Source organism: Neolamprologus multifasciatus, chromosome 9, assembly GCF_963576455.1.
Source record: "Neolamprologus multifasciatus chromosome 9, fNeoMul1.2, whole genome shotgun sequence".
Taxonomy (NCBI): domain Eukaryota; kingdom Metazoa; phylum Chordata; class Actinopteri; order Cichliformes; family Cichlidae; genus Neolamprologus; species Neolamprologus multifasciatus.
This window is the reverse complement of record NC_140447.1, coordinates 196,914-220,289: the sequence shown is the minus strand read 5'-3', so window position 1 is coordinate 220,289 and position 23,376 is coordinate 196,914. Positions and strand designations below refer to the sequence as shown.

The 23,376-nt window shown below is 41.2% G+C and overlaps 1 protein-coding gene and 1 long non-coding RNA gene across 2 annotated transcripts; both read left to right on the top strand.

The window, feature by feature from the left end:
• Positions 1–4,725: 4,725 nt before the first annotated feature.
• On the top strand, positions 4,726–16,059 carry dtx3la (deltex E3 ubiquitin ligase 3L a). Its single transcript, XM_085173118.1, has 6 exons — positions 4,726–4,920; positions 5,257–5,339; positions 5,437–5,591; positions 10,109–10,320; positions 10,931–14,336; positions 14,376–16,059. The coding sequence occupies exons 2-5, from the start codon at positions 5,258–5,260 to the stop codon at positions 10,995–10,997; spliced, it is 516 nt and encodes a 171-aa protein (XP_085029244.1). The 5' UTR covers positions 4,726–4,920; position 5,257; the 3' UTR covers positions 10,998–14,336; positions 14,376–16,059.
• Positions 16,060–16,061: 2 nt separating this feature from the next.
• On the top strand, positions 16,062–22,614 carry LOC146510720 (uncharacterized). Its single transcript, XR_014876182.1, has 3 exons — positions 16,062–16,099; positions 16,710–20,115; positions 20,155–22,614. It is a non-coding gene; the product is annotated as an uncharacterized LOC146510720 (long non-coding RNA).
• Positions 22,615–23,376: the final 762 nt, after the last annotated feature.

The window sequence follows — 23,376 nt, the reverse complement described above, 5'->3', positions numbered from 1 at the left end:
GCTTTACAAACCACAAAATTACAGCTAATAGATGGATTCTCCTGTTTCAATTCAGCTAGTTAGCAACAATATACTGCTTAAGAGACAGGGAGTGAAAGTGGACAGCATATCCTTGTTTCTTTTCTTTTTTTTAACACAAAACTCATTGTTGCAGCCCAGAGGAACTGCTTTTTAGTTTTGCTGTCCTTGTTTTTCACAAGTGATGCCATATTCTGTACCTGCACAAGAAAGCGTTAAACATGTTATTTAAATGTGTACTTCCTAAATCCATCTTCATAGACATTGTTGATTCTATCACAGTTTTTTAAGCAGGGTGAAGTTAGCATTAAAACATGTACACTTTAAGTGAAAAAGTGAGGGAATCTTCAGAGATTTAGTTAGCATCATTTACACAAGAGTGCAGACCAGAGGCCTGTACTATAAAGCAGGATTTTGGTTTTCCAGGTAACTTTTTAAATACGTAACTATTTATGTACATTATGTGCACTCATATGTGCAGCCTATGTCTACCTTACTGAAACCACAGAACGAAACACAAACTATGCATTCCACTGTCAAAAGAATGGACATGGATTAATTTGATGATTAAGAAAGTGTATAAAATTTTCTAATAGTTCATTTTAATCTGCATATGCCTTTTACACTGCTACACTGCTAATACTAGACTCTATTAAAAAACAACCCTTCCTACTTTCCCTGCAGAGGCCTGAGGGTTTTTCAGGGAATGGTGACATTACTTTTGGAAAATTGATTGGTCAGTAGGTGGTGATTTCATACCTGATGATCCAAGGAAAAGACAAAAGCTGAACTTGTTGGTAGGGTTGACTCTCATTACATCTGGCATAAAACTAAGATAACATTTTATAAAAAGAACATCATACCAACACAAATGGTTGCAGTAATATGATGATCTGGGTTTACTTGACTGGTCATGGACGACTTGCTGTATCAAAGCAGGATGGAACCAGGAATTCTGGTCTCTAGCAGCCAATTCTGAAAGTAAACGTCCAGCCTTCAGTTTCTGGCCTAAAGCTCAAGCACACTTGGATTGTGCAGCACGAAAGTGATGCACAAAGCGTCAGAAAGTCAAACTATGAATGGCTCAAAAAATAAAAACTTTTTTGAGTCACAGTGGTAAATGTTGCCATGTAATAGATAAACTTCTCACAGCCTTGAAACTGACAAGTCAATAACACAAAAAAACAAAGGAGATAAAGGGACATACTGGACATCACACCTGAGTCTAACTGATCCAAATGTTGAGCTGAACAAACCCCAAGAGAAAGCCTTTATCTTGCTGAGCAAACTTGGCTTTAGTAAGTATTGTACCTTTGCAGTACTGAGAGTTTTCAGCCCTTTTCTAAAAGCATTATCTCTCCACAAATGGAGAATGATTGGAGAGATGAATGCAAATATTCATCTGTTTCTAATTATTTGTTAAGCATGAGACTTTTTTATTGAGTGCTACCCTCAATAAAATTTCTGTTTGGCACCAAAGACTTTAGGCAGGAGATCAGGAAAAATTCCAAAATTTAAGCAAAGGCTTTATTCTTAAAGAGTCATTTGTCATGACTATATAGGCAATCAGTGGGGCAATCATTACATGTAAGGAGCAAGAAAAGGCAAAGTCCACAGGGTTTTCTCATTTCACTAATTTTGACTCCTCATCTTGGGGTGGCTGTAGCTGAATAGATAGAGCAGGTCACCTACTATGTTGGTGGTTTAATCCCTAGCTGCTCCAGTCTGCATGCCAAATATCCTTGGGCAAGATATTAACTCCAAGTTTCTCATCCGTGCACCCATTGAAATGTGAATATGTGTAAATGTTAGACAGAAAGCACCTACTCATTAAAAAAAACATAGAAGAAAGTGTTTGTTTGCCTGGGCAAATGGCACAAGTTGCATTAAAGTACTTTGAGTGCTCGGTTAGAGTAGAAAAGCACTACATAAGAACCAGTCCATTTACCACCATCTTTTCTTTCCTCTTGCCTGGAACCCAGACCTGCAACTCAGTCTGAGTAAACCATGTTCAAGGATATCTCTAAAATACATCTGTGGGACAAAGGACAAAGAAAGCTTTTGGCACACGCTAAAAGAATCCGTTTTACATTCTTATCAAGAAGTGTGTCTTTTGTCCTTTGGGTTTTTACCTTCCTCACATATAGGAGGCAGGGCACACATTTGTGATATACAAGCCAAACTGCTTGCCCTCTTTACTCATCTGTTGTTGCAGTTATTTAAGATGATCAAGATTTTTACTCTTTATTATTGCGTTTAACTTTTTTTTTTTAATTTAAGTTTTATTTCTACGTCGGTACAAACTATCATTTCTAATTATGCATCAAAAGATAATGTGATATAGGTCAATACCTAGATCAATAAGCTTATCTGTGTGAATTGAAATGCCATTTTCAGCTTTTCTGATATGCAAAAAAACATAAAAAAAAAAATCAGACTATTAACATTGCTGTTTAAATGTTGACAAATTAAATATAACAACACTGTGTTATAACGGTTATTTTACATTTAATGGCCACCTCCACTTCTCTGGAAGAAATGTGAATACAAGTTACCGAACTGAACAATTGCTTTCTGTAGCTAAAGCTAAACACCGTGGCACATGCATGAATGACTATCACGGTCCCTAAGGCCTCTCCGACTGACTTTATCTGTCTCTCTTTGTTTTTTCTCTTCTCTTCTCTGTCTGTTAGAGGTGGGAATCACCATACATCCCACGATACGATATTATCACAATACTTAACGCACGATACGATATTATTGCAATTTTTTAAAAATATTTTGCAATATTCAGATTCTGTACATAAAGGTAAACTTTATCAATATTCATTTTATCTAATAACAAAGTCTCACACTCAGTCTTTCTCTCATTTCAGTTTGATTGTTGACAAACTGAACGGTTTGTATTACAGTCTAGTCCAACTGAATGCAACCATCTGGTACAATTACAGCTATTCTGAACTATGCAATTTGTGAAAACTATGCAGCCCCTTCAGCAACTGAAGAATTTGAAAGTAAATTAAAACAAAATATAATTTTACATTAAATAAAAAAGTTTTAAACTTAATTAAAATAAAACATGTCTTAAATTAAAATAAGTAAACTGTCATGTTTATTGCTACAAAAAAAAAGGTTAAACACATTTGGACAGTGAAGGAATGTCAGGATTCTTGCTCAGAAAAAGAAGCTGATCAACATGCTCTGAAGTCAGAGCATGTTGATCAGTCCACAAAAACTTTTTTTGTAACAAAATATCGATTTCTGCTGTCCCTGTATCGATACATTATTAGCGAACAAAATATCACGATACTACACAGTATTGATTTTTTCCCCCACCCTACTGTCTGTGTTGTTGTTGTTGTCTATGCGCGAGGGTGGGACTCTAGCTTGAAACACATCACCCACCTGTCACCAATGATCCCATAACTGCCAGGAGTTAAGGTAGTGATTGGCTGTCATTCTTTGCTGTAGTGTTGAACTACACAGTTAGTGAAATCCTGGTGTTTCCCTCTGCAAAGAGTTCCCCTGGATTCCCTTTCCTGGAGTGTGATGAGTCGCCCTGAGTTTTGAGAGTGTCCTGTTGTTGGATAACCAGGTATTTGGATTCCCTGGATCACGTAGAAACCATTTTCCTCTAATGCATTGGGTATAGCTTTGTTGGTGAATCAATGTAAATAAACACACTAAACATTGACTTCTTTGAGTCCAGCACTACAGTTCACTCCCCCTCAGTAGCCATGACAGCTGTTCATGACCAACACGTTCTCACTCCCAAAGCGTAACATTTTACGCTAGGTGACAAATCGTCAAGATACTACGTTTTCGGCTACCCACCACGTTCCTGAATGACGACCTCGGAAAAATGAGGAAATATGAGAACCATATGGACTCAATCTACACATGTTCGCTCTTTTTCTTCAAATCGCTTAGAAACACGCTATTTAACATCATTAAAGCCCTGGTTAAGTTCAGGAAAAAGGTTATGGTTAGGGCTAGGGATAAGGTTAGGTTTAGGGCTGGAATACAGGGCTGGAACGTCTATTACCGCGGGAGCGTCATTGCACTGGATTTTAGCCATAACCCGCCGCATACCATAAGAACGCTGAAGGTCTCCTTTCGCGTTCCTCAGGAACGCCGCGGGACGTGACAAAACGTCGGCATGTTACACCTCGGGAGTGAGAACGGGCTGTCATGACTTGTTGATTTCACGACACACCCACCAATCTGAGCCATGATCTAAGTAACCCTCATCCCTCAGACTACTTATATGTGGACTCTATTCTGACCAAGTCTTTTTAACTGCCTGTTCTCTAATGTTTGCCTTTTCTGTTGTTTTTTATATATTCCTCTTAATTGTATATCTCTCTGATGTTTATTTATTCCTGCTGTTGTACTATTTATATTTTATTTCTACACAGTTGGTGTGGAGCACCCACAATTTTGCCGTACATTTACAATGACAATAAAGGGCTATTTCATTTAAAGTGTTTAAAAAAACCATCCAAACATCTTTGGAATTGGGGTTGTATTCAATGAAATATATAAAAATATAAAACACAACACAAATAAATTGTTATCCTTATGATCATACATAAAACTACTGTGAAACTGTTTTTCTTGCTTGCTTCTGCTACACACACACACACACACACACACACACACACACACACACACTACCAGGATTACCAAACTTGCTAGACCAGTTGAGCAGATCATTCAGCCCTTAAACCACAACCCATTAACTGGACACACCCATCTTATTTTTCCCTTGTTTCTGTCTTTGATGTGGTGCACTTTTCATATCCTCATGAGCTAACGAATGCCTGGAGCTCCAAGATTTTTTTGTTACGACAGGAGAAACCAAGATAATTTTCTGCAGTGTGGATAACAGCCTTTCAGCAGGTACTGAGAAGAGTATGAATAGCACTCATCAATAATTAACATTTACTGTAATCATTGGAATTTTAAGTTATTAGTCAGTTTGAACTCACCCACTAATGTATGTTGTGTTGTGTTGTAAACATTTTCTTTTTGTTCTGAATTAAAACAAGCTGATTGAAGAACAGAACAGGCAAAATGCTAGGCAGCAAAACTAAAGACATTATGACTGGCTAAACGTAGAAACTTTATTTTCAGCACTCGGTAGTTTCACCTGCCTTTTTCTTATAAGACATTTACCAACATTGTGATTTATTCTAGATAAAGTGCTAATTCATACTGTTTCCCTTGTCTTTACAGTATGGGTTCTAACCAGAGCAGTGACAAGCTTTACTGTAATCGTTATCTCGATGGACAGGGTCCTCCATCGCTGGTTGAACAAGGTCCTTCAAAAATACACGCACCTATTTCTGAATGCCTGGTATAATTTCTTATTTACTAGTAGATAATTCCACTGAAAATCTGCTTCTGTCTGTCCAGCTACAGGCAAAAAGGCAAATGGGAACTTCGGTACACTAAGTGGGTGCCAACCAGATGGTCAAATGACCTGGGAAGTTATCAACAGAGCCCTGGATGAATTTCCTGATGATAATACCCTGAAGATTAACTTCTCATTCCTGGAAGGAAAACAGACGGTGAGCTTAGTGGATCTGCTGACAACTATATGTGGTATAGCTATTATGTACTAATACCTAATATTTGAGATAGCTAATGAGGTTGAGCAAGGCATCCACTAGTTTCAAGGTTGGTAATTTGACTCCAGGCTTCTTCAGTCTGTATGCTAAAGTCAATTATATTATTAATAATAATAACAATAATAATAAAAAAAGAAACAGTCAAATACTTCTGATTAACTCTCTCACTAGGTCAATAACATTGTTTAAAATGATAAAAAACACAACGTCCCCAACCTTTTTTGCGCCACGGACCGGTTTATGCCCGACAATATTTTCACGGACCGGCCTTTAAGGTGTCGCGGATAAATACAACAAAATAAAACTAGTACCGGTACCGAAAAAAAGAAAATTTATCCATAACACACGTGAAAAGACCCAGGAAAACCGAGTAAACGATAAAAACGATAACAAAATAACGCTGAAAACCGATAAAAACCCTGAAAACCATACATTTCACACCTGACATACACCGCATTCTCCGCATTCAGAAAGAAACTGGTGAACTGGTTGGTCAGGTTAGTGAGTCACGGTAGATGGAAATAGAAAACGAAAACAGGAAAAAAAAGGAGCAGCACATACTTTGATTTGAAGAAAGATACTAGTACATACTTGTAAACAATACTCACTAAATGCACACAGCAAATCCAGCATGTCCAAATTAACACTGTCAGATTTGATTTCAACACTATTAAAGTGTCTATATGGGTCCACACCAGAGAGTGTTAATTTTTGGAGAGTTGGTATGTTAACTCTGATTTAGTGTTAAACACCAAATCTGTCTGGAGTTGATAATTTAACACTTACTAATGCTAACTAGGTGTTAAGAGTTTATATATTAACTCTCAAAGAGTATTTTAGTTTAACTACGTAAGAGTTATCTTCTAATTAATGTGGGAATTTTCCTGTTCTGAACTTGTAGAAATTTCTTTTGGAAATAAACATTTACTAAAAAGACGCAATGGTTTTTGAAAAACATTTATTCTGAACTGTGCACCACAATTTCAAAACATTTTCTGAAAGATGTAACAGTGTACATGTTCTCACTTTCATTAGAATTTTGTTTATCAAAAGGTCTGACATAGGTGAGCTGGTAAATACAAATAACAGCATTCTCATCACTTATTTCAATAAATACAAAATACAATATGCATGTCCTTCATTCATCACTTTGTAGAACTTCAACGCACTTCTGCTCTCCCCCATATTCCATCTTCACAAGCATATCCTATGTGGAGATTGAATAAAAATTAGTTGACACTAATTAATGGCACAAATAATCCACTCAATTGCAGCACAGTAAAAAAAAAGGAATCCTTTTTGAGCCATTAATTGTGTAAAGTATTTTCCCAAAAGACAAGGACACAGGCAACAGGTAATACTGAACTAAATGTAAAACCTCAACCTTTTTCATTTTTACCTAAACCGTGTGCACAAAACTCTGGAGGGATTTAAATGCTAACGTAGAACCCAGTCAGGACGTCTGCTACTGCTGTTTGCTCTTTTTTTTTTTTTTTATGGGAGATCGTTTTCAGGCTTCAAGTAGCACCATTATACCAACATTTCACATTCTAGACATTGTTTTAGATGTATTTGACCAAAAATGTGACTGAAAATTCACATGCAAGCCTTTTTTCAAAGCTGTGGTATTTGTGGTATTATGCTATCGCCGAGCAACATGGCTAATACCTTTCACACAGCTTTGTCTCAACTCCAAAGAGCCACAGAAGTAAAAGCTAATAATAATAATTGAAACAATCTTTGAAAAAATGACTTACCAAGCATGGCAAACAACTCAAATATGTAGAGCAAAATGTTCTGAAACGGCTTCACTTCAGCTTCGATTGGAGCCTATGGTGCTGGGGGCGGAGTCTGTGAATTTACTCTATTGGTGTCATAGCCCCTGTAGGAGTTCAGAGTTAAGAGGTCAAGAGTTAATGTTTCCATTGTAACACCTCCAGATTTGAAATAGAAACAGTCATTTTTAACACTCAATTTTAACTACTATCATTTTACACCTCAGAGTTACATTAAAAGAATGTGACTCTACTTAGAGTAAAATTAACTCTAAGACTACTAACACCAAAACATTTAACACTTTTGAATTTGCTGTGCATATATACCGTGGTTCAGGGGGGTTGGGAAGCTCATCTTGTAACCGGAATGGGTTGTTGTGGGTGTGTGGGGTCTTTGAGGATGGAGGCAGCTCTCCTCTGCACTCGGTGATGGTAGATGCTCTTCAGAGAGGGCAGCGGAGTTCTGATGATCTTCTCCGCAGTTGTTATCACACTCTGCAGGCGTTTGCGGTCCATAGCAGTAGTGCTGTCGTACCATGCAGTGATGCAGGTAGTCGGTGTGCTCTCCACAATGCAGCTGAGGATCTTGGCCAACATACCAAATTTCCTCAGCCTCCTCAGGAAATACAGCCGCTGCTGAGCCTTCTTGACCAGCTGTGTTGTGTTCAGTGTCCATGTGAGATCCTCAGTGAAGTAGACACCTAGGTAACTAAAGCTGCTTGCCCTCTCCACTTCAGCCGATAAACAGCGGGTGGTGAGGCCTCCCCTTCTTCTTCTTGCTCTTTTGCCTTATCAGAGTTGAGGGTGAGGTTGTCGTCCTAACACCATGACACCAGACCTGCCACCTCTCTCCTATAAGCCGCTTCGTCCCCTACAGTGATGCGACTTTAGTATGGTGTTATCCCTTTTGGAGGCGACACAGTCGTGGGTGCACAGGGTGTAGAGGATGGGACTGAGGATGCAACCCTGTGGAACGCCAGTAATAATATTGGCTGAAGTCCTGTTGCCGATCCTGACAGACTGGGGCCTGCCAGTCAAAAAGCCCTGTAGCCTGTCACATAGGATGGGGTGTAGGCCGAGTGTTGTCAGCTTGGGAAGAGTGATGATGGTTGTGGTCTTGAAGCATGTGGGGACGGTACTCTGTCTGAGGGAGAGGTTGAAGATGGACGTGAGAACATCAGTCAGCTCATTAGCACATGCTTGCATGTTTGCAGCCTAACTATATGCCTTATCAAAAAGGAAAGTTTAAAAAGTAGAGAGTGCATCTGTCTCCCAAATCTAAACTGGGAACTGGTTCCACAGAAGAGGCGTCTGAAAGCGGAAGGTCTCCCATTTTAGTTTTAAATACTCTAGGAACCACAAGTAAGCCGACAGTCTGAGAGGGAAGTGCTCTATTGGCATGATATGGTACTTTGAGGTCTTTAAAAAAAGACCCTGGTTATTCAAGGCCTTGTATGTGATTCTGCATTTTTAACAGGGAGCCAAAGAACAGAAACCGGTATAGAAGAAACATGCCCTCTCTTTTAAGTCTCTCTCTGGTGCAGAGAAAAACAGTTTTGTCTAAAGTAACTGAAAACTATGATGTACAGGATTGATAACCACTGACTGACAAGACTGTTGGGGGATCTCCAGAAGAATATTTAAACTCTTGAGTAGCTTTTAAGTATTTTGGGGGGCTTTGAGGAGCACAATTTGATCAATTTTGCAACATTTGACTGAGTCTTAGACACACTGTGCACATTCTACTACTATCCTACTATCAACAGTCATTTTATCAATATAGTAGTGACCCCGTTCCTCTGATAAATCATGTGGTAAAGTTTCTGTATACTCTTCCTATCATTCTCAAACAAGTTAATCTTAATTTTGTATCTCCCAATATTTGTTATTCTTTTCGAGGACTGGGCAGGTGTTTTCTGGCATTTCTGAGGTGTAACAGGAAATATATTTAGCAACTGATTTAGCAATCACCAGAAAAGCAAAAGAAAACCAAACCAAAATAAAGAAACACACTTGACCACTCTGGAGTGTGTTGCTGTCTAGATAACTAATATCACAGGTCCATCAGTAAACTGCTTAATATGAACAATTTTTCTCTTCATTTTTTTTTATTTTCCTTTTTTCGTTTTTGCCTCTCTCAGGTTACAGCTAGATAATTACATTCAAAATTAGCATTCCGACTTTATCTAACAAAAATGTGAGTTGGATAAATCACCACAGTAGACATGGTGTCAATACATATATCAGACTTTGTTCTGTGATGATGAAAGAGTGCACACACTTAGCTCAGGGTGAACGTACTCACAATTTGCTGAACTTAACCTGATCAGGTGTTCTGGAATGGGGAAACAGAGTTCCTCTGAGTTAATCAAATCAGAGTCTATTTTTAAATTAAATTAAAATCTCGCCTTAGTTAATGTGCATATTTTACCTGTGGGCTTTATAGCCTGCTATTAAATAAAACCTCAGAACTCTTGCTTAGGCTAAAAATGTTGTCAAACTGGGTTCTTTGCTAAAATTATTTTTAATAAAGAATAAGCAAAGTACTAAACGAAAGTCTAAATAGTTTTGTTAATAGTTATTAATTACAGTTTTATATATTTAATTAACTCTAAAAGTATGATGACTTAAGCACATGGTTTAATGAATGTCCATTTATGCACTAAACATATCTTCCTATAGGAGATGCACCCTCACCCTGGCCGGAATTATGCTGGGGAAGTACTCTGTGCTTACCTGCCTGACAACCGTGAAGGCAAGAAGGTTCTTGCTCTGCTGGAAAAGGCATTCAATCAGAAGCTTCTGTTTATAATAGCCACAAATGGAAATGGAGAGGACGTGATCACTACAAATTCCATTCCACTAAAAATATTTTCAGGAGGTGGAAACATATGGTGAGTATACTATAGCAGACTTGGTTTGAAAGGCCTAATGCTTATCCCTTTGAATTGTGCAGCACTTTGGTTAAGCCTTGATTTTAAATGTGCTTAGAAATAAACTGACTTCACTTGAAGTAAAATGAGCAAGCAAGCAAACAAACAAACACAAACACATTTACAATTGTGTGTTAGAAACTGAAATGTCTAGACAGATGGCAGATGACCGCTCCTTCCTCAGCCTGGTTCTGCTGGAGGTTTCTTCCTGTTAAAAGGGAGTTTTATTCTTCCCACTGTCGCCAAAGTGCTTGCTCATAGGGGGTCATATGTTTGTCGGGTTTTTCTCTGTACGTATTATTGTACCTTACAATATAAAGCACCTTGAGGCGACTGTTGTTGTGATTTGGTGCTGTATAAATAAAACTGAATTGAACTGATAAAATTAGATCTGAAAGAACACTACTGTTAAAGTTACTGATTTAATAGGTAGCTTTAAATATATTATTTAGTCCCAATTTTCTGTCTTTACATCTACATCGGAGTGTGTGTGTGTGTGTGTGTGTGTGTGTGTGTGTGATGACATTTATTTTTTAATTTAATTATTTCTTTCTAATCTGTATTCTTTCAGGGATAACCCAGATGCTGACTACCTGAAGACTGTGAAAAAGCTACTGAACAATAATGGCATTAAATAACATAAGACATACTGGTTAATAGATGGATAAAGCTACATTTTTTTTCTTTTTCCTGTAGCAGAAGTAAGAAGAAAAGGTGGTTGCAGTTTAGGATGAAAAGCAGATCGTGTACTAATGAATAGTTTGGTGGTTTAGTCCTGTCTGCATGCCAGTAATATTCGCCCACTATGCAACCACCAATTTACGTGTAATAGATAAGTTATGCGCAGAACTATATGTAAAATTAAGCCCTGCTTATGCCCCCTGGCTATTAGTGTAAAGATTTAAGTAGAATGGAAAAAAATTAAAAAAAATTATTTCTTATGCATACTTGTAAGTTATGTATTGTGTTGTTGTCAATTAAAAATAGCACAAATGTTGATATTCAAGAGGCTGTCATTGCTCTTAAAGCAGTATGCTTCCATTTGAATTTGTAGCCAGCAACAAATGTCCAGACTCTCCTCAAAGACCTGCACAGTTTTTGGAGAGTCTTGAAACTTATTTAAGTCTTTCTCCAAAGATTGTGCTGGTTATTGGAGAGACCTGAGGGGCACACACACACACACACACACACACACACACACACACACACATGCTGTATCTCTCCCTCTCCAGTGCAAGACTGAGATAGTCTTAAAATTCGTGGATCACAGACGCTTCCTCCTCAACTAAAAGCTATCTTACTAAAAGTTATTGCACAAGAGTTTACAATAAGACAGCAAGAAAAGAAAGGGGCAATTTAATTCTGAATATTTAAAGAAATTTAAATGGTTTCTTCTAGTGCAATCAGAAAACCCATAAAAACACAATTTAAAATCCAGTGCCTTTCATGTAGATGTCACCTGGAAAGGAAGACAAAGTGAAGAAGACCAATCACATTAATCAGGCACAAATAGCTCAAATTAGAACCCACATCAAGTAGTTTAAGCAACAGACACATCTCAGCATCACCTACTCAGAGGAAACTATGTCAAACTGGCTTAGTCTTCAACTGCTTTGAAGAACCCAAACTGAACAAGACCAAGAACTAAGACAGAACTACTTGACCCATTAAACACCAAGGAAGGACCATGGAATCAATTAAAGTGTCATGGTCCTGGGCCATGAACTCTCTTGTACAGAAGTTAAGTACAAAACACAGTTTGGTATTTTTGGACTTCGAATTCTTGTTCATTATGAAGTATCCTGTGTTTTAGGTCTGGTTATGTAGAGTTCTTATTGCCTTAATGTTTTGAGTTCTTACTATCTTTATCATCTGATTTATGTTAGCAGTTAGGAATGGTTATACGTTTTATTCTTTGTGTTTTAGTCTAGCCTTCCTTGTCTCTGTTAATGATTTCCTATTCAGTTCCTATAAACCAGGGCTTTCACAGATTCTTATTTCTCTGCATTGTGGACTCCATTGTGTCTTAGTTGTGAATTTTATTTTTGGGACTTTGATCAGTTCAATAAATGGGTCACTTCTGGTTTTGAGTTCTGGGCCAAACAAACACCAGACCGCTGATAGTGTTTGCTGAAACCACATCTTCTAACAGGAAATCGTATGGTTACTGTGTAACCTTGGTTCTCTTAGTGAGAACCAAGGTTACACAGTAACGCTCCACACCGTTACATATTCCATATGTACGGGGTATGACCCCCCTTGGTCGTGGCGTGTGGATACTTCTTTAAGACACTCCAGTTCGCCCGGCCACACCCCACAGCTAATGTATAACACAGCTGTGCAGACGTGACACCGGTGATAGTTTGATTGGAACGCGTCTCCGAGCGGCCTGGCGGTGGAGTGATAGTCTCTCACTGAAAAAGATAAGGTTACACATTAACCATACATTCCCTAGCATATTGAGACTATCTCTCCACACCGTTACATATTCCATATGTACAGTGTTGGGGAGTAACAGAATACATGTACCACCGTTACGTATTTAAAATACAAAATATGAGTAACTGTATTCCGTTACAGTTACCGTTTAAAAAGGTGGTATTTACAATACAGTTACTTTGTTGAAATAAATGGATTACACGGCGGTACTTCCCTGTTTCATATTGTGGCGGGTCAGGCCTGTTTGGGTTTTGTTTGACAGCTACGTTCTGTTGTTCCAGGTGGCAGCGTTACGGTTGCCATGGTTACAGGGCGACGCTCTCTCTGCATGTTTCCTGGGTGAGAGAGCGCCTGTTGTTGTTGTGCTAAGCTAATAGGCAGAATGCTACAGGTATAGCTCTAAAGAATGTAGCATCATAGGCAGTGTAGTCCGTGCTGCAGGGAGAATGGACTGCCATACACGTTATGTGTCTGTGAGCGAGGGAGGGAGAAAAAGGAAAAGTACAAGCTGTCATTGAGCAAAAACGGGAGCTGGAAGCATGTAAATATAATAATAACCACTGCAGCCAAGAAGAGAGCCTGACGAGCCCAGTTGTAAGTAAGCTATTAAGACTCGACTGTACACCGTGTTTGTGTTTTCCTCCGAAAACAATAAGTTCCGTTGGAGCAGCCTTTCAACCCCTCTCTCTGTCTCTCGCAAGCAAACTTGACCCAGACAACAAAGTAAAGCTAGTTTTCGGCTACGAGCCGACACAGAACCCGACGTATTAGCCAGAGGTCCCTTTACTACGGTTCGGAGCCGCGGACCTTCAGTAACAGTAATAAATCACAGCAATAGTGCATTCACGTAGTTGTAAACAGCATGATAATATATTAAGCAGTGTTGGGACTAACGCGTTATTAAGTAACGCGTTACAGTAACTACGTTATTATTGTGGTAACGAGCACGGTAACTAGTTATTATGCCAAAATCAGGAACGCGTTAGTCGTTACTGGGATTTAGATAGGGTCGTTACTCGTTACTTCGTGTGGTGGCTATCGCGGAGCTTCCACAGATTCAGTAACATTAGCAAGTGGTGGAGGCCAGCAGGTGGATGAGGGAAAGGGGACGCAGAAGGAAAAGAGACCCGAGGCGGCCGCTGGTCCAAGTGTGAACTGAACTTCAGGTAAGAAGTTATGACCTGCAGTCTATCTGGATCAGATATAAACCAAGTTTAGGTGGAGTTTATTTTCGTTATGCTAACTTTTTCCGTACTGCGTACTAGCTATACAGCTGGGTGGGTGCTATGAATGATGTTGAACTTTATTTTGTTCATAAGTTATTAGAGTTGCCAACCGTCCCGTCTGGTATTCAGAGAAAATATTAAGCGTTTTGTATTGAGGTGAAAAGGAACAGTTTGTCCCGTAATTCAGCTACATTGAAAAAGACACAAAGCTGGAGTTATTCTGTGTCTTTGCTGCACAGCTGCCTCTTCTTCTCTCATTCTCCCCCTCCCTCTCCCGTTTCTACTTCAATTATGAAAACTGATCAATGATCAGTTTTCATAATAACAAGAGAGCCGATCTCTCTAAACAAGAGAGATCGGCTCTCTTGTTTATTTATCGCCCACTTTGCGCCAGAAAGAGGAAACCAGCCGATGTCGCGCTAAACAACAGCAGCACGTTTAAGGTTGATCAGCTGTTGTTAGAATTTATTTAATATTACTTTCTAGTATCAGCTGATGTTTGCTGGAGCCACAGCTGTAAAGCTGCTGGCCATGATATCGGTTTGGTTATCTGGTGAGAGGGAAACATGAAGATGAAACCAGGTGATGTCCTTACTGAATCATCAGAGCTGTGATGGAGAAACAGGTTTACCTTTTAGGTGACATGAATGAGTTGAAGGGAAGTTATGAACTGTTTCTGAGAGACAGATAACCCCAGGATCCTTTTTTAGGTAGCTGACAGCTGGTAACTGTGCAGGTGCGGATCTAGCAAAGTTTTGCCAGGGGGGCCAGGTAGGGCATTAACAGGGAGAGGGGGGCACAAAGAAATACTTTTCTTTCTTATTCTCATTTAAAATGTCTGGCTTTTAAAAAATAATTATCTGAATCTTACAACAAACGATTGATAGATTGATGCATATATACCATCAAAACAGTGTACATCACTGTCACAACAGCGTTCGTTTTCATTCAAAGGCTTTATGATTTTTCCTATAATGGTGGGCCAGTCTCTAGTCAAAATGCCCGGGCCAATTTTCTGTCCCAGTCCAGCCCTGTATGCAGCTCATCTGCAGTCTGGTGTTACCTACATCTTCCTATTCAGAAGGCAGAATTTCCGAGTTCTGAGTACAATCAAAGCACCACGACTGCAGTTTTTGTGTTGGATGTAAAAGGCGCACATGACGCTGTGACGTAGGCTAGAATCATGGCAGCAGTCAATGACGGTCCAGGCGTGGGATTTCTCTCGTGGAAATATGCACATTATCTTTTCCTTTCTATTGGTAGGTGGCACAGTGCACTTGTGGAAAGTAAGCAAGCTAGAAGACTGGCAAAGTTATGGAAGCAACACATTAACAAGAGAATTCTGAGTAAAACCAAAGTTACTTTCCCTAGTAACTAGTTACTTTGAAAGTAACAAGTAACTTGAATTAACTGAGTTACTTTTGATAGAAGTAACTAGTAATGTAACTAAGTTACTATTTTAAAGTAACTTACCCAACACTGATATTAAGTAATCCAAAGTATTCAGAATACGTTACTCTCATTGAGTAACGTAACGGAATACGTTACAGAATACATTTTGGGGCATGTATTCTGTATTCTGTAATGGAATACATTTTAAAAGTAACCTTCCCAACACTGCCTATGTATGGGGTAACTCTGTAAGACACCCCGTGAGGAGACAGTGCAACCGAACCGCCAAGAGTGAGGGTGCGAATGAACCATTGACGAAGTACACATAAGCAGACCACCCCGGTCAGGGATTTGCAGACGCAAAGGCCAAGCCGGAGGGTGGAGGCAGCAGTCTGCAGATGCCAGACTGGCCCGAACCGGTCGTGCAGGACGCAGGACCGCAAGTGATCAGCTGCTCAAGGTCAGTCCGGGAACCGCGAGGCAGATGGCCTGGGAGTGCAGCACACCGAGCTGTCAAATAGCATCCCGCTGGTTGCATAGGCCTATGACATGTGGGCAATGCCAGACAGAGAGGCGGCGCTACAGGAGTGCCCAGGGCCCGAACCTGGAATCCCAGGGCCACAGTGAGGAGAGGAAGCGTAGCTCACTGAGCTAAAAATATTTTCAGGAGGTGGAAACATATGGTGAGTATACTATAGCAGACTTGGTTTGAAAGGCCTAATGCTTATCCCTTTGAATTGTGCAGCACTTTGGTTAAGCCTTGATTTTAAATGTGCTTAGAAATAAACTGACTTCACTTGAAGTAAAATGAGCAAGCAAGCAAACAAACAAACACAAACACATTTACAATTGTGTGTTAGAAACTGAAATGTCTAGACAGATGGCAGATGACCGCTCCTTCCTCAGCCTGGTTCTGCTGGAGGTTTCTTCCTGTTAAAAGGGAGTTTTATTCTTCCCACTGTCGCCAAAGTGCTTGCTCATAGGGGGTCATATGTTTGTCGGGTTTTTCTCTGTACGTATTATTGTACCTTACAATATAAAGCACCTTGAGGCGACTGTTGTTGTGATTTGGTGCTGTATAAATAAAACTGAATTGAACTGATAAAATTAGATCTGAAAGAACACTACTGTTAAAGTTACTGATTTAATAGGTAGCTTTAAATATATTATTTAGTCCCAATTTTCTGTCTTTACATCTACATCGGAGTGTGTGTGTGTGTGTGTGTGTGTGTGTGTGTGTGATGACATTTATTTTTTAATTTAATTATTTCTTTCTAATCTGTATTCTTTCAGGGATAACCCAGATGCTGACTACCTGAAGACTGTGAAAAAGCTACTGAACAATAATGGCATTAAATAACATAAGACATACTGGTTAATAGATGGATAAAGCTACATTTTTTTTCTTTTTCCTGTAGCAGAAGTAAGAAGAAAAGGTGGTTGCAGTTTAGGATGAAAAGCAGATCGTGTACTAATGAATAGTTTGGTGGTTTAGTCCTGTCTGCATGCCAGTAATATTCGCCCACTATGCAACCACCAATTTACGTGTAATAGATAAGTTATGCGCAGAACTATATGTAAAATTAAGCCCTGCTTATGCCCCCTGGCTATTAGTGTAAAGATTTAAGTAGAATGGAAAAAAATTAAAAAAAATTATTTCTTATGCATACTTGTAAGTTATGTATTGTGTTGTTGTCAATTAAAAATAGCACAAATGTTGATATTCAAGAGGCTGTCATTGCTCTTAAAGCAGTATGCTTCCATTTGAATTTGTAGCCAGCAACAAATGTCCAGACTCTCCTCAAAGACCTGCACAGTTTTTGGAGAGTCTTGAAACTTATTTAAGTCTTTCTCCAAAGATTGTGCTGGTTATTGGAGAGACCTGAGGGGCACACACACACACACACACACACACACACACACACACACACATGCTGTATCTCTCCCTCTCCAGTGCAAGACTGAGATAGTCTTAAAATTCGTGGATCACAGACGCTTCCTCCTCAACTAAAAGCTATCTTACTAAAAGTTATTGCACAAGAGTTTACAATAAGACAGCAAGAAAAGAAAGGGGCAATTTAATTCTGAATATTTAAAGAAATTTAAATGGTTTCTTCTAGTGCAATCAGAAAACCCATAAAAACACAATTTAAAATCCAGTGCCTTTCATGTAGATGTCACCTGGAAAGGAAGACAAAGTGAAGAAGACCAATCACATTAATCAGGCACAAATAGCTCAAATTAGAACCCACATCAAGTAGTTTAAGCAACAGACACATCTCAGCATCACCTACTCAGAGGAAACTATGTCAAACTGGCTTAGTCTTCAACTGCTTTGAAGAACCCAAACTGAACAAGACCAAGAACTAAGACAGAACTACTTGACCCATTAAACACCAAGGAAGGACCATGGAATCAATTAAAGTGTCATGGTCCTGGGCCATGAACTCTCTTGTACAGAAGTTAAGTACAAAACACAGTTTGGTATTTTTGGACTTCGAATTCTTGTTCATTATGAAGTATCCTGTGTTTTAGGTCTGGTTATGTAGAGTTCTTATTGCCTTAATGTTTTGAGTTCTTACTATCTTTATCATCTGATTTATGTTAGCAGTTAGGAATGGTTATACGTTTTATTCTTTGTGTTTTAGTCTAGCCTTCCTTGTCTCTGTTAATGATTTCCTATTCAGTTCCTATAAACCAGGGCTTTCACAGATTCTTATTTCTCTGCATTGTGGACTCCATTGTGTCTTAGTTGTGAATTTTATTTTTGGGACTTTGATCAGTTCAATAAATGGGTCACTTCTGGTTTTGAGTTCTGGGCCAAACAAACACCAGACCGCTGATAGTGTTTGCTGAAACCACATCTTCTAACAGGAAATCGTATGGTTACTGTGTAACCTTGGTTCTCTTAGTGAGAACCAAGGTTACACAGTAACGCTCCACACCGTTACATATTCCATATGTACGGGGTATGACCCCCCTTGGTCGTGGCGTGTGGATACTTCTTTAAGACACTCCAGTTCGCCCGGCCACACCCCACAGCTAATGTATAACACAGCTGTGCAGACGTGACACCGGTGATAGTTTGATTGGAACGCGTCTCCGAGCGGCCTGGCGGTGGAGTGATAGTCTCTCACTGAAAAAGATAAGGTTACACATTAACCATACATTCCCTAGCATATTGAGACTATCTCTCCACACCGTTACATATTCCATATGTACAGTGTTGGGGAGTAACAGAATACATGTACCACCGTTACGTATTTAAAATACAAAATATGAGTAACTGTATTCCGTTACAGTTACCGTTTAAAAAGGTGGTATTTACAATACAGTTACTTTGTTGAAATAAATGGATTACACGGCGGTACTTCCCTGTTTCATATTGTGGCGGGTCAGGCCTGTTTGGGTTTTGTTTGACAGCTACGTTCTGTTGTTCCAGGTGGCAGCGTTACGGTTGCCATGGTTACAGGGCGACGCTCTCTCTGCATGTTTCCTGGGTGAGAGAGCGCCTGTTGTTGTTGTGCTAAGCTAATAGGCAGAATGCTACAGGTATAGCTCTAAAGAATGTAGCATCATAGGCAGTGTAGTCCGTGCTGCAGGGAGAATGGACTGCCATACACGTTATGTGTCTGTGAGCGAGGGAGGGAGAAAAAGGAAAAGTACAAGCTGTCATTGAGCAAAAACGGGAGCTGGAAGCATGTAAATATAATAATAACCACTGCAGCCAAGAAGAGAGCCTGACGAGCCCAGTTGTAAGTAAGCTATTAAGACTCGACTGTACACCGTGTTTGTGTTTTCCTCCGAAAACAATAAGTTCCGTTGGAGCAGCCTTTCAACCCCTCTCTCTGTCTCTCGCAAGCAAACTTGACCCAGACAACAAAGTAAAGCTAGTTTTCGGCTACGAGCCGACACAGAACCCGACGTATTAGCCAGAGGTCCCTTTACTACGGTTCGGAGCCGCGGACCTTCAGTAACAGTAATAAATCACAGCAATAGTGCATTCACGTAGTTGTAAACAGCATGATAATATATTAAGCAGTGTTGGGACTAACGCGTTATTAAGTAACGCGTTACAGTAACTACGTTATTATTGTGGTAACGAGCACGGTAACTAGTTATTATGCCAAAATCAGGAACGCGTTAGTCGTTACTGGGATTTAGATAGGGTCGTTACTCGTTACTTCGTGTGGTGGCTATCGCGGAGCTTCCACAGATTCAGTAACATTAGCAAGTGGTGGAGGCCAGCAGGTGGATGAGGGAAAGGGGACGCAGAAGGAAAAGAGACCCGAGGCGGCCGCTGGTCCAAGTGTGAACTGAACTTCAGGTAAGAAGTTATGACCTGCAGTCTATCTGGATCAGATATAAACCAAGTTTAGGTGGAGTTTATTTTCGTTATGCTAACTTTTTCCGTACTGCGTACTAGCTATACAGCTGGGTGGGTGCTATGAATGATGTTGAACTTTATTTTGTTCATAAGTTATTAGAGTTGCCAACCGTCCCGTCTGGTATTCAGAGAAAATATTAAGCGTTTTGTATTGAGGTGAAAAGGAACAGTTTGTCCCGTAATTCAGCTACATTGAAAAAGACACAAAGCTGGAGTTATTCTGTGTCTTTGCTGCACAGCTGCCTCTTCTTCTCTCATTCTCCCCCTCCCTCTCCCGTTTCTACTTCAATTATGAAAACTGATCAATGATCAGTTTTCATAATAACAAGAGAGCCGATCTCTCTAAACAAGAGAGATCGGCTCTCTTGTTTATTTATCGCCCACTTTGCGCCAGAAAGAGGAAACCAGCCGATGTCGCGCTAAACAACAGCAGCACGTTTAAGGTTGATCAGCTGTTGTTAGAATTTATTTAATATTACTTTCTAGTATCAGCTGATGTTTGCTGGAGCCACAGCTGTAAAGCTGCTGGCCATGATATCGGTTTGGTTATCTGGTGAGAGGGAAACATGAAGATGAAACCAGGTGATGTCCTTACTGAATCATCAGAGCTGTGATGGAGAAACAGGTTTACCTTTTAGGTGACATGAATGAGTTGAAGGGAAGTTATGAACTGTTTCTGAGAGACAGATAACCCCAGGATCCTTTTTTAGGTAGCTGACAGCTGGTAACTGTGCAGGTGCGGATCTAGCAAAGTTTTGCCAGGGGGGCCAGGTAGGGCATTAACAGGGAGAGGGGGGCACAAAGAAATACTTTTCTTTCTTATTCTCATTTAAAATGTCTGGCTTTTAAAAAATAATTATCTGAATCTTACAACAAACGATTGATAGATTGATGCATATATACCATCAAAACAGTGTACATCACTGTCACAACAGCGTTCGTTTTCATTCAAAGGCTTTATGATTTTTCCTATAATGGTGGGCCAGTCTCTAGTCAAAATGCCCGGGCCAATTTTCTGTCCCAGTCCAGCCCTGTATGCAGCTCATCTGCAGTCTGGTGTTACCTACATCTTCCTATTCAGAAGGCAGAATTTCCGAGTTCTGAGTACAATCAAAGCACCACGACTGCAGTTTTTGTGTTGGATGTAAAAGGCGCACATGACGCTGTGACGTAGGCTAGAATCATGGCAGCAGTCAATGACGGTCCAGGCGTGGGATTTCTCTCGTGGAAATATGCACATTATCTTTTCCTTTCTATTGGTAGGTGGCACAGTGCACTTGTGGAAAGTAAGCAAGCTAGAAGACTGGCAAAGTTATGGAAGCAACACATTAACAAGAGAATTCTGAGTAAAACCAAAGTTACTTTCCCTAGTAACTAGTTACTTTGAAAGTAACAAGTAACTTGAATTAACTGAGTTACTTTTGATAGAAGTAACTAGTAATGTAACTAAGTTACTATTTTAAAGTAACTTACCCAACACTGATATTAAGTAATCCAAAGTATTCAGAATACGTTACTCTCATTGAGTAACGTAACGGAATACGTTACAGAATACATTTTGGGGCATGTATTCTGTATTCTGTAATGGAATACATTTTAAAAGTAACCTTCCCAACACTGCCTATGTATGGGGTAACTCTGTAAGACACCCCGTGAGGAGACAGTGCAACCGAACCGCCAAGAGTGAGGGTGCGAATGAACCATTGACGAAGTACACATAAGCAGACCACCCCGGTCAGGGATTTGCAGACGCAAAGGCCAAGCCGGAGGGTGGAGGCAGCAGTCTGCAGATGCCAGACTGGCCCGAACCGGTCGTGCAGGACGCAGGACCGCAAGTGATCAGCTGCTCAAGGTCAGTCCGGGAACCGCGAGGCAGATGGCCTGGGAGTGCAGCACACCGAGCTGTCAAATAGCATCCCGCTGGTTGCATAGGCCTATGACATGTGGGCAATGCCAGACAGAGAGGCGGCGCTACAGGAGTGCCCAGGGCCCGAACCTGGAATCCCAGGGCCACAGTGAGGAGAGGAAGCGTAGCTCACTGAGCCGCTGAGTGGAGTTCCTACTGGCCATGCAACCCTGTAAGAAGCGGGCAACGCCAGAAAGGGAGCCAGAGCTGCGGGCTAAAGAACACTCACTCACTGGCTGACGCATCAGACACAGCGAGGTCCAACTGGCGCGGAAACCGGCGAAGCAGGCAATATGCCAGGGGAACACAGCCTGCAAGCAGTGCTGGCCACTAGGCCCAACTCAAAGGATGTCAGGAGGGAGGAGGGCGGCTGGAGGACAGCTGAGCCTAGGCTCCGAATCTTCCCCGCCTCACCTGAACATGGCTGTCTCCACACGCCTGCATAGGCTCCTCAGCACAGCGAGATGGCCGCAGGGTAGAGCCAAGCATCATAAACATCAACCTCCTGACAATCAACCTCCACCAGCCCAGGCCTTACAGAGGTAGGGCCATGGGAGGGAACGCTGTGGGATTGGCCCGGAAATCAGGCGACCCAGACATGGGTTCACCCGTCCGGGCCCCACTCCAGTGGCAGCCAGAGGGGATGGAAGCTTTTTCAATATCCACCTCACGATAATCAACCTCCGCCGGCTCAGGCCTAACAGAGGCGGGGCCATGGGAGGGAACGCTGCAGCCATCATCCCCATTTTAGCCTGTAAGGCACAGGATGGGGTAGGGATCTCCATGTCCTCAGCCCGCCCACAGCTGTCGTGTCAAGGGAGCGGGAGAGGGAGCGACAAAATGGCCCCCAGCAGGGCAGCAGTTACCCTCACGCCCTTGTTAGGGCATGCCGCCCTGCCCAGGGAGGGCCCAGGGGCGGGGCTATCGGGGGAGGGGCCAAAGGCAAACTACTCCCGCCATGCACTGCAGCAACTATCTGCGGGCAGGGAACCATAAATGCTGGGAGGCAGGGCACTCAACTGCCTGCAACCAGACCAACCAGGCGGCAGTGGCACCTGAGATAGGAGGTGCTGTGGCTTTGTGACATCATCGACCTTGAGGTCCGCTCTACTAGACGGGACCTCAGGAAGGGCTAGCTCCCACACTCGGTATGCTCCAATCAAAAGCTGAAGGGACCAATCTCGCCCGACACTGTGCCTGGGGACCAGCAGGGGGCAGCCCAGGGACAGGTGGGCAACACCGGAGGAGAGGATGGACACTTCTTCAACATCCGCCACCTGATAGTCAACCTCCACCATGTGAGCCATGTGAGGGACGCTGTGGGAGGGGCCACCAGTGAATCAGTGAACCATGCCTGCCTATCTGGTGTCCACAGCAGTGGCAGCCATTTTCCCCATAGTAGCCTGCTTTCTTTTTTGAAGGCATGGGATGGGGGAGGGGCAGGCCATTAAAATGCTTTCAGAAAACCAAGCACAGTCTCCCTAGTTCGTGATGGCACCATTTTAGCAGGCCACGAATCAAAACAAACATAGATTTCAGCACAAGACCCCTGCTTGGTTTTGCTGGCATGCTTGAGAGTCACAGCTTTGGTGATGCATGCTATATTTGCTACAAGTTTGGACACACCGGCCCAAAGTGTTGTGAACAATGGCTGTAGAAAACAGTCA

Excerpts from the sequence above, each read along its gene's own strand:
- dtx3la (XM_085173118.1), top strand. The coding sequence starts at position 5,258 with ATGGGTTCTAACCAGAGCAGTGACAAGCTTTACTGTAATCGTTATCTC. Across the intron at positions 5,592-10,108 it reads TCCTGGAAGGAAAACAGACG|GAGATGCACCCTCACCCTGG; the intron begins GTGAGCTTAGTG and ends ATCTTCCTATAG. Across the intron at positions 10,321-10,930 it reads TCAGGAGGTGGAAACATATG|GGATAACCCAGATGCTGACT; the intron begins GTGAGTATACTA and ends GTATTCTTTCAG.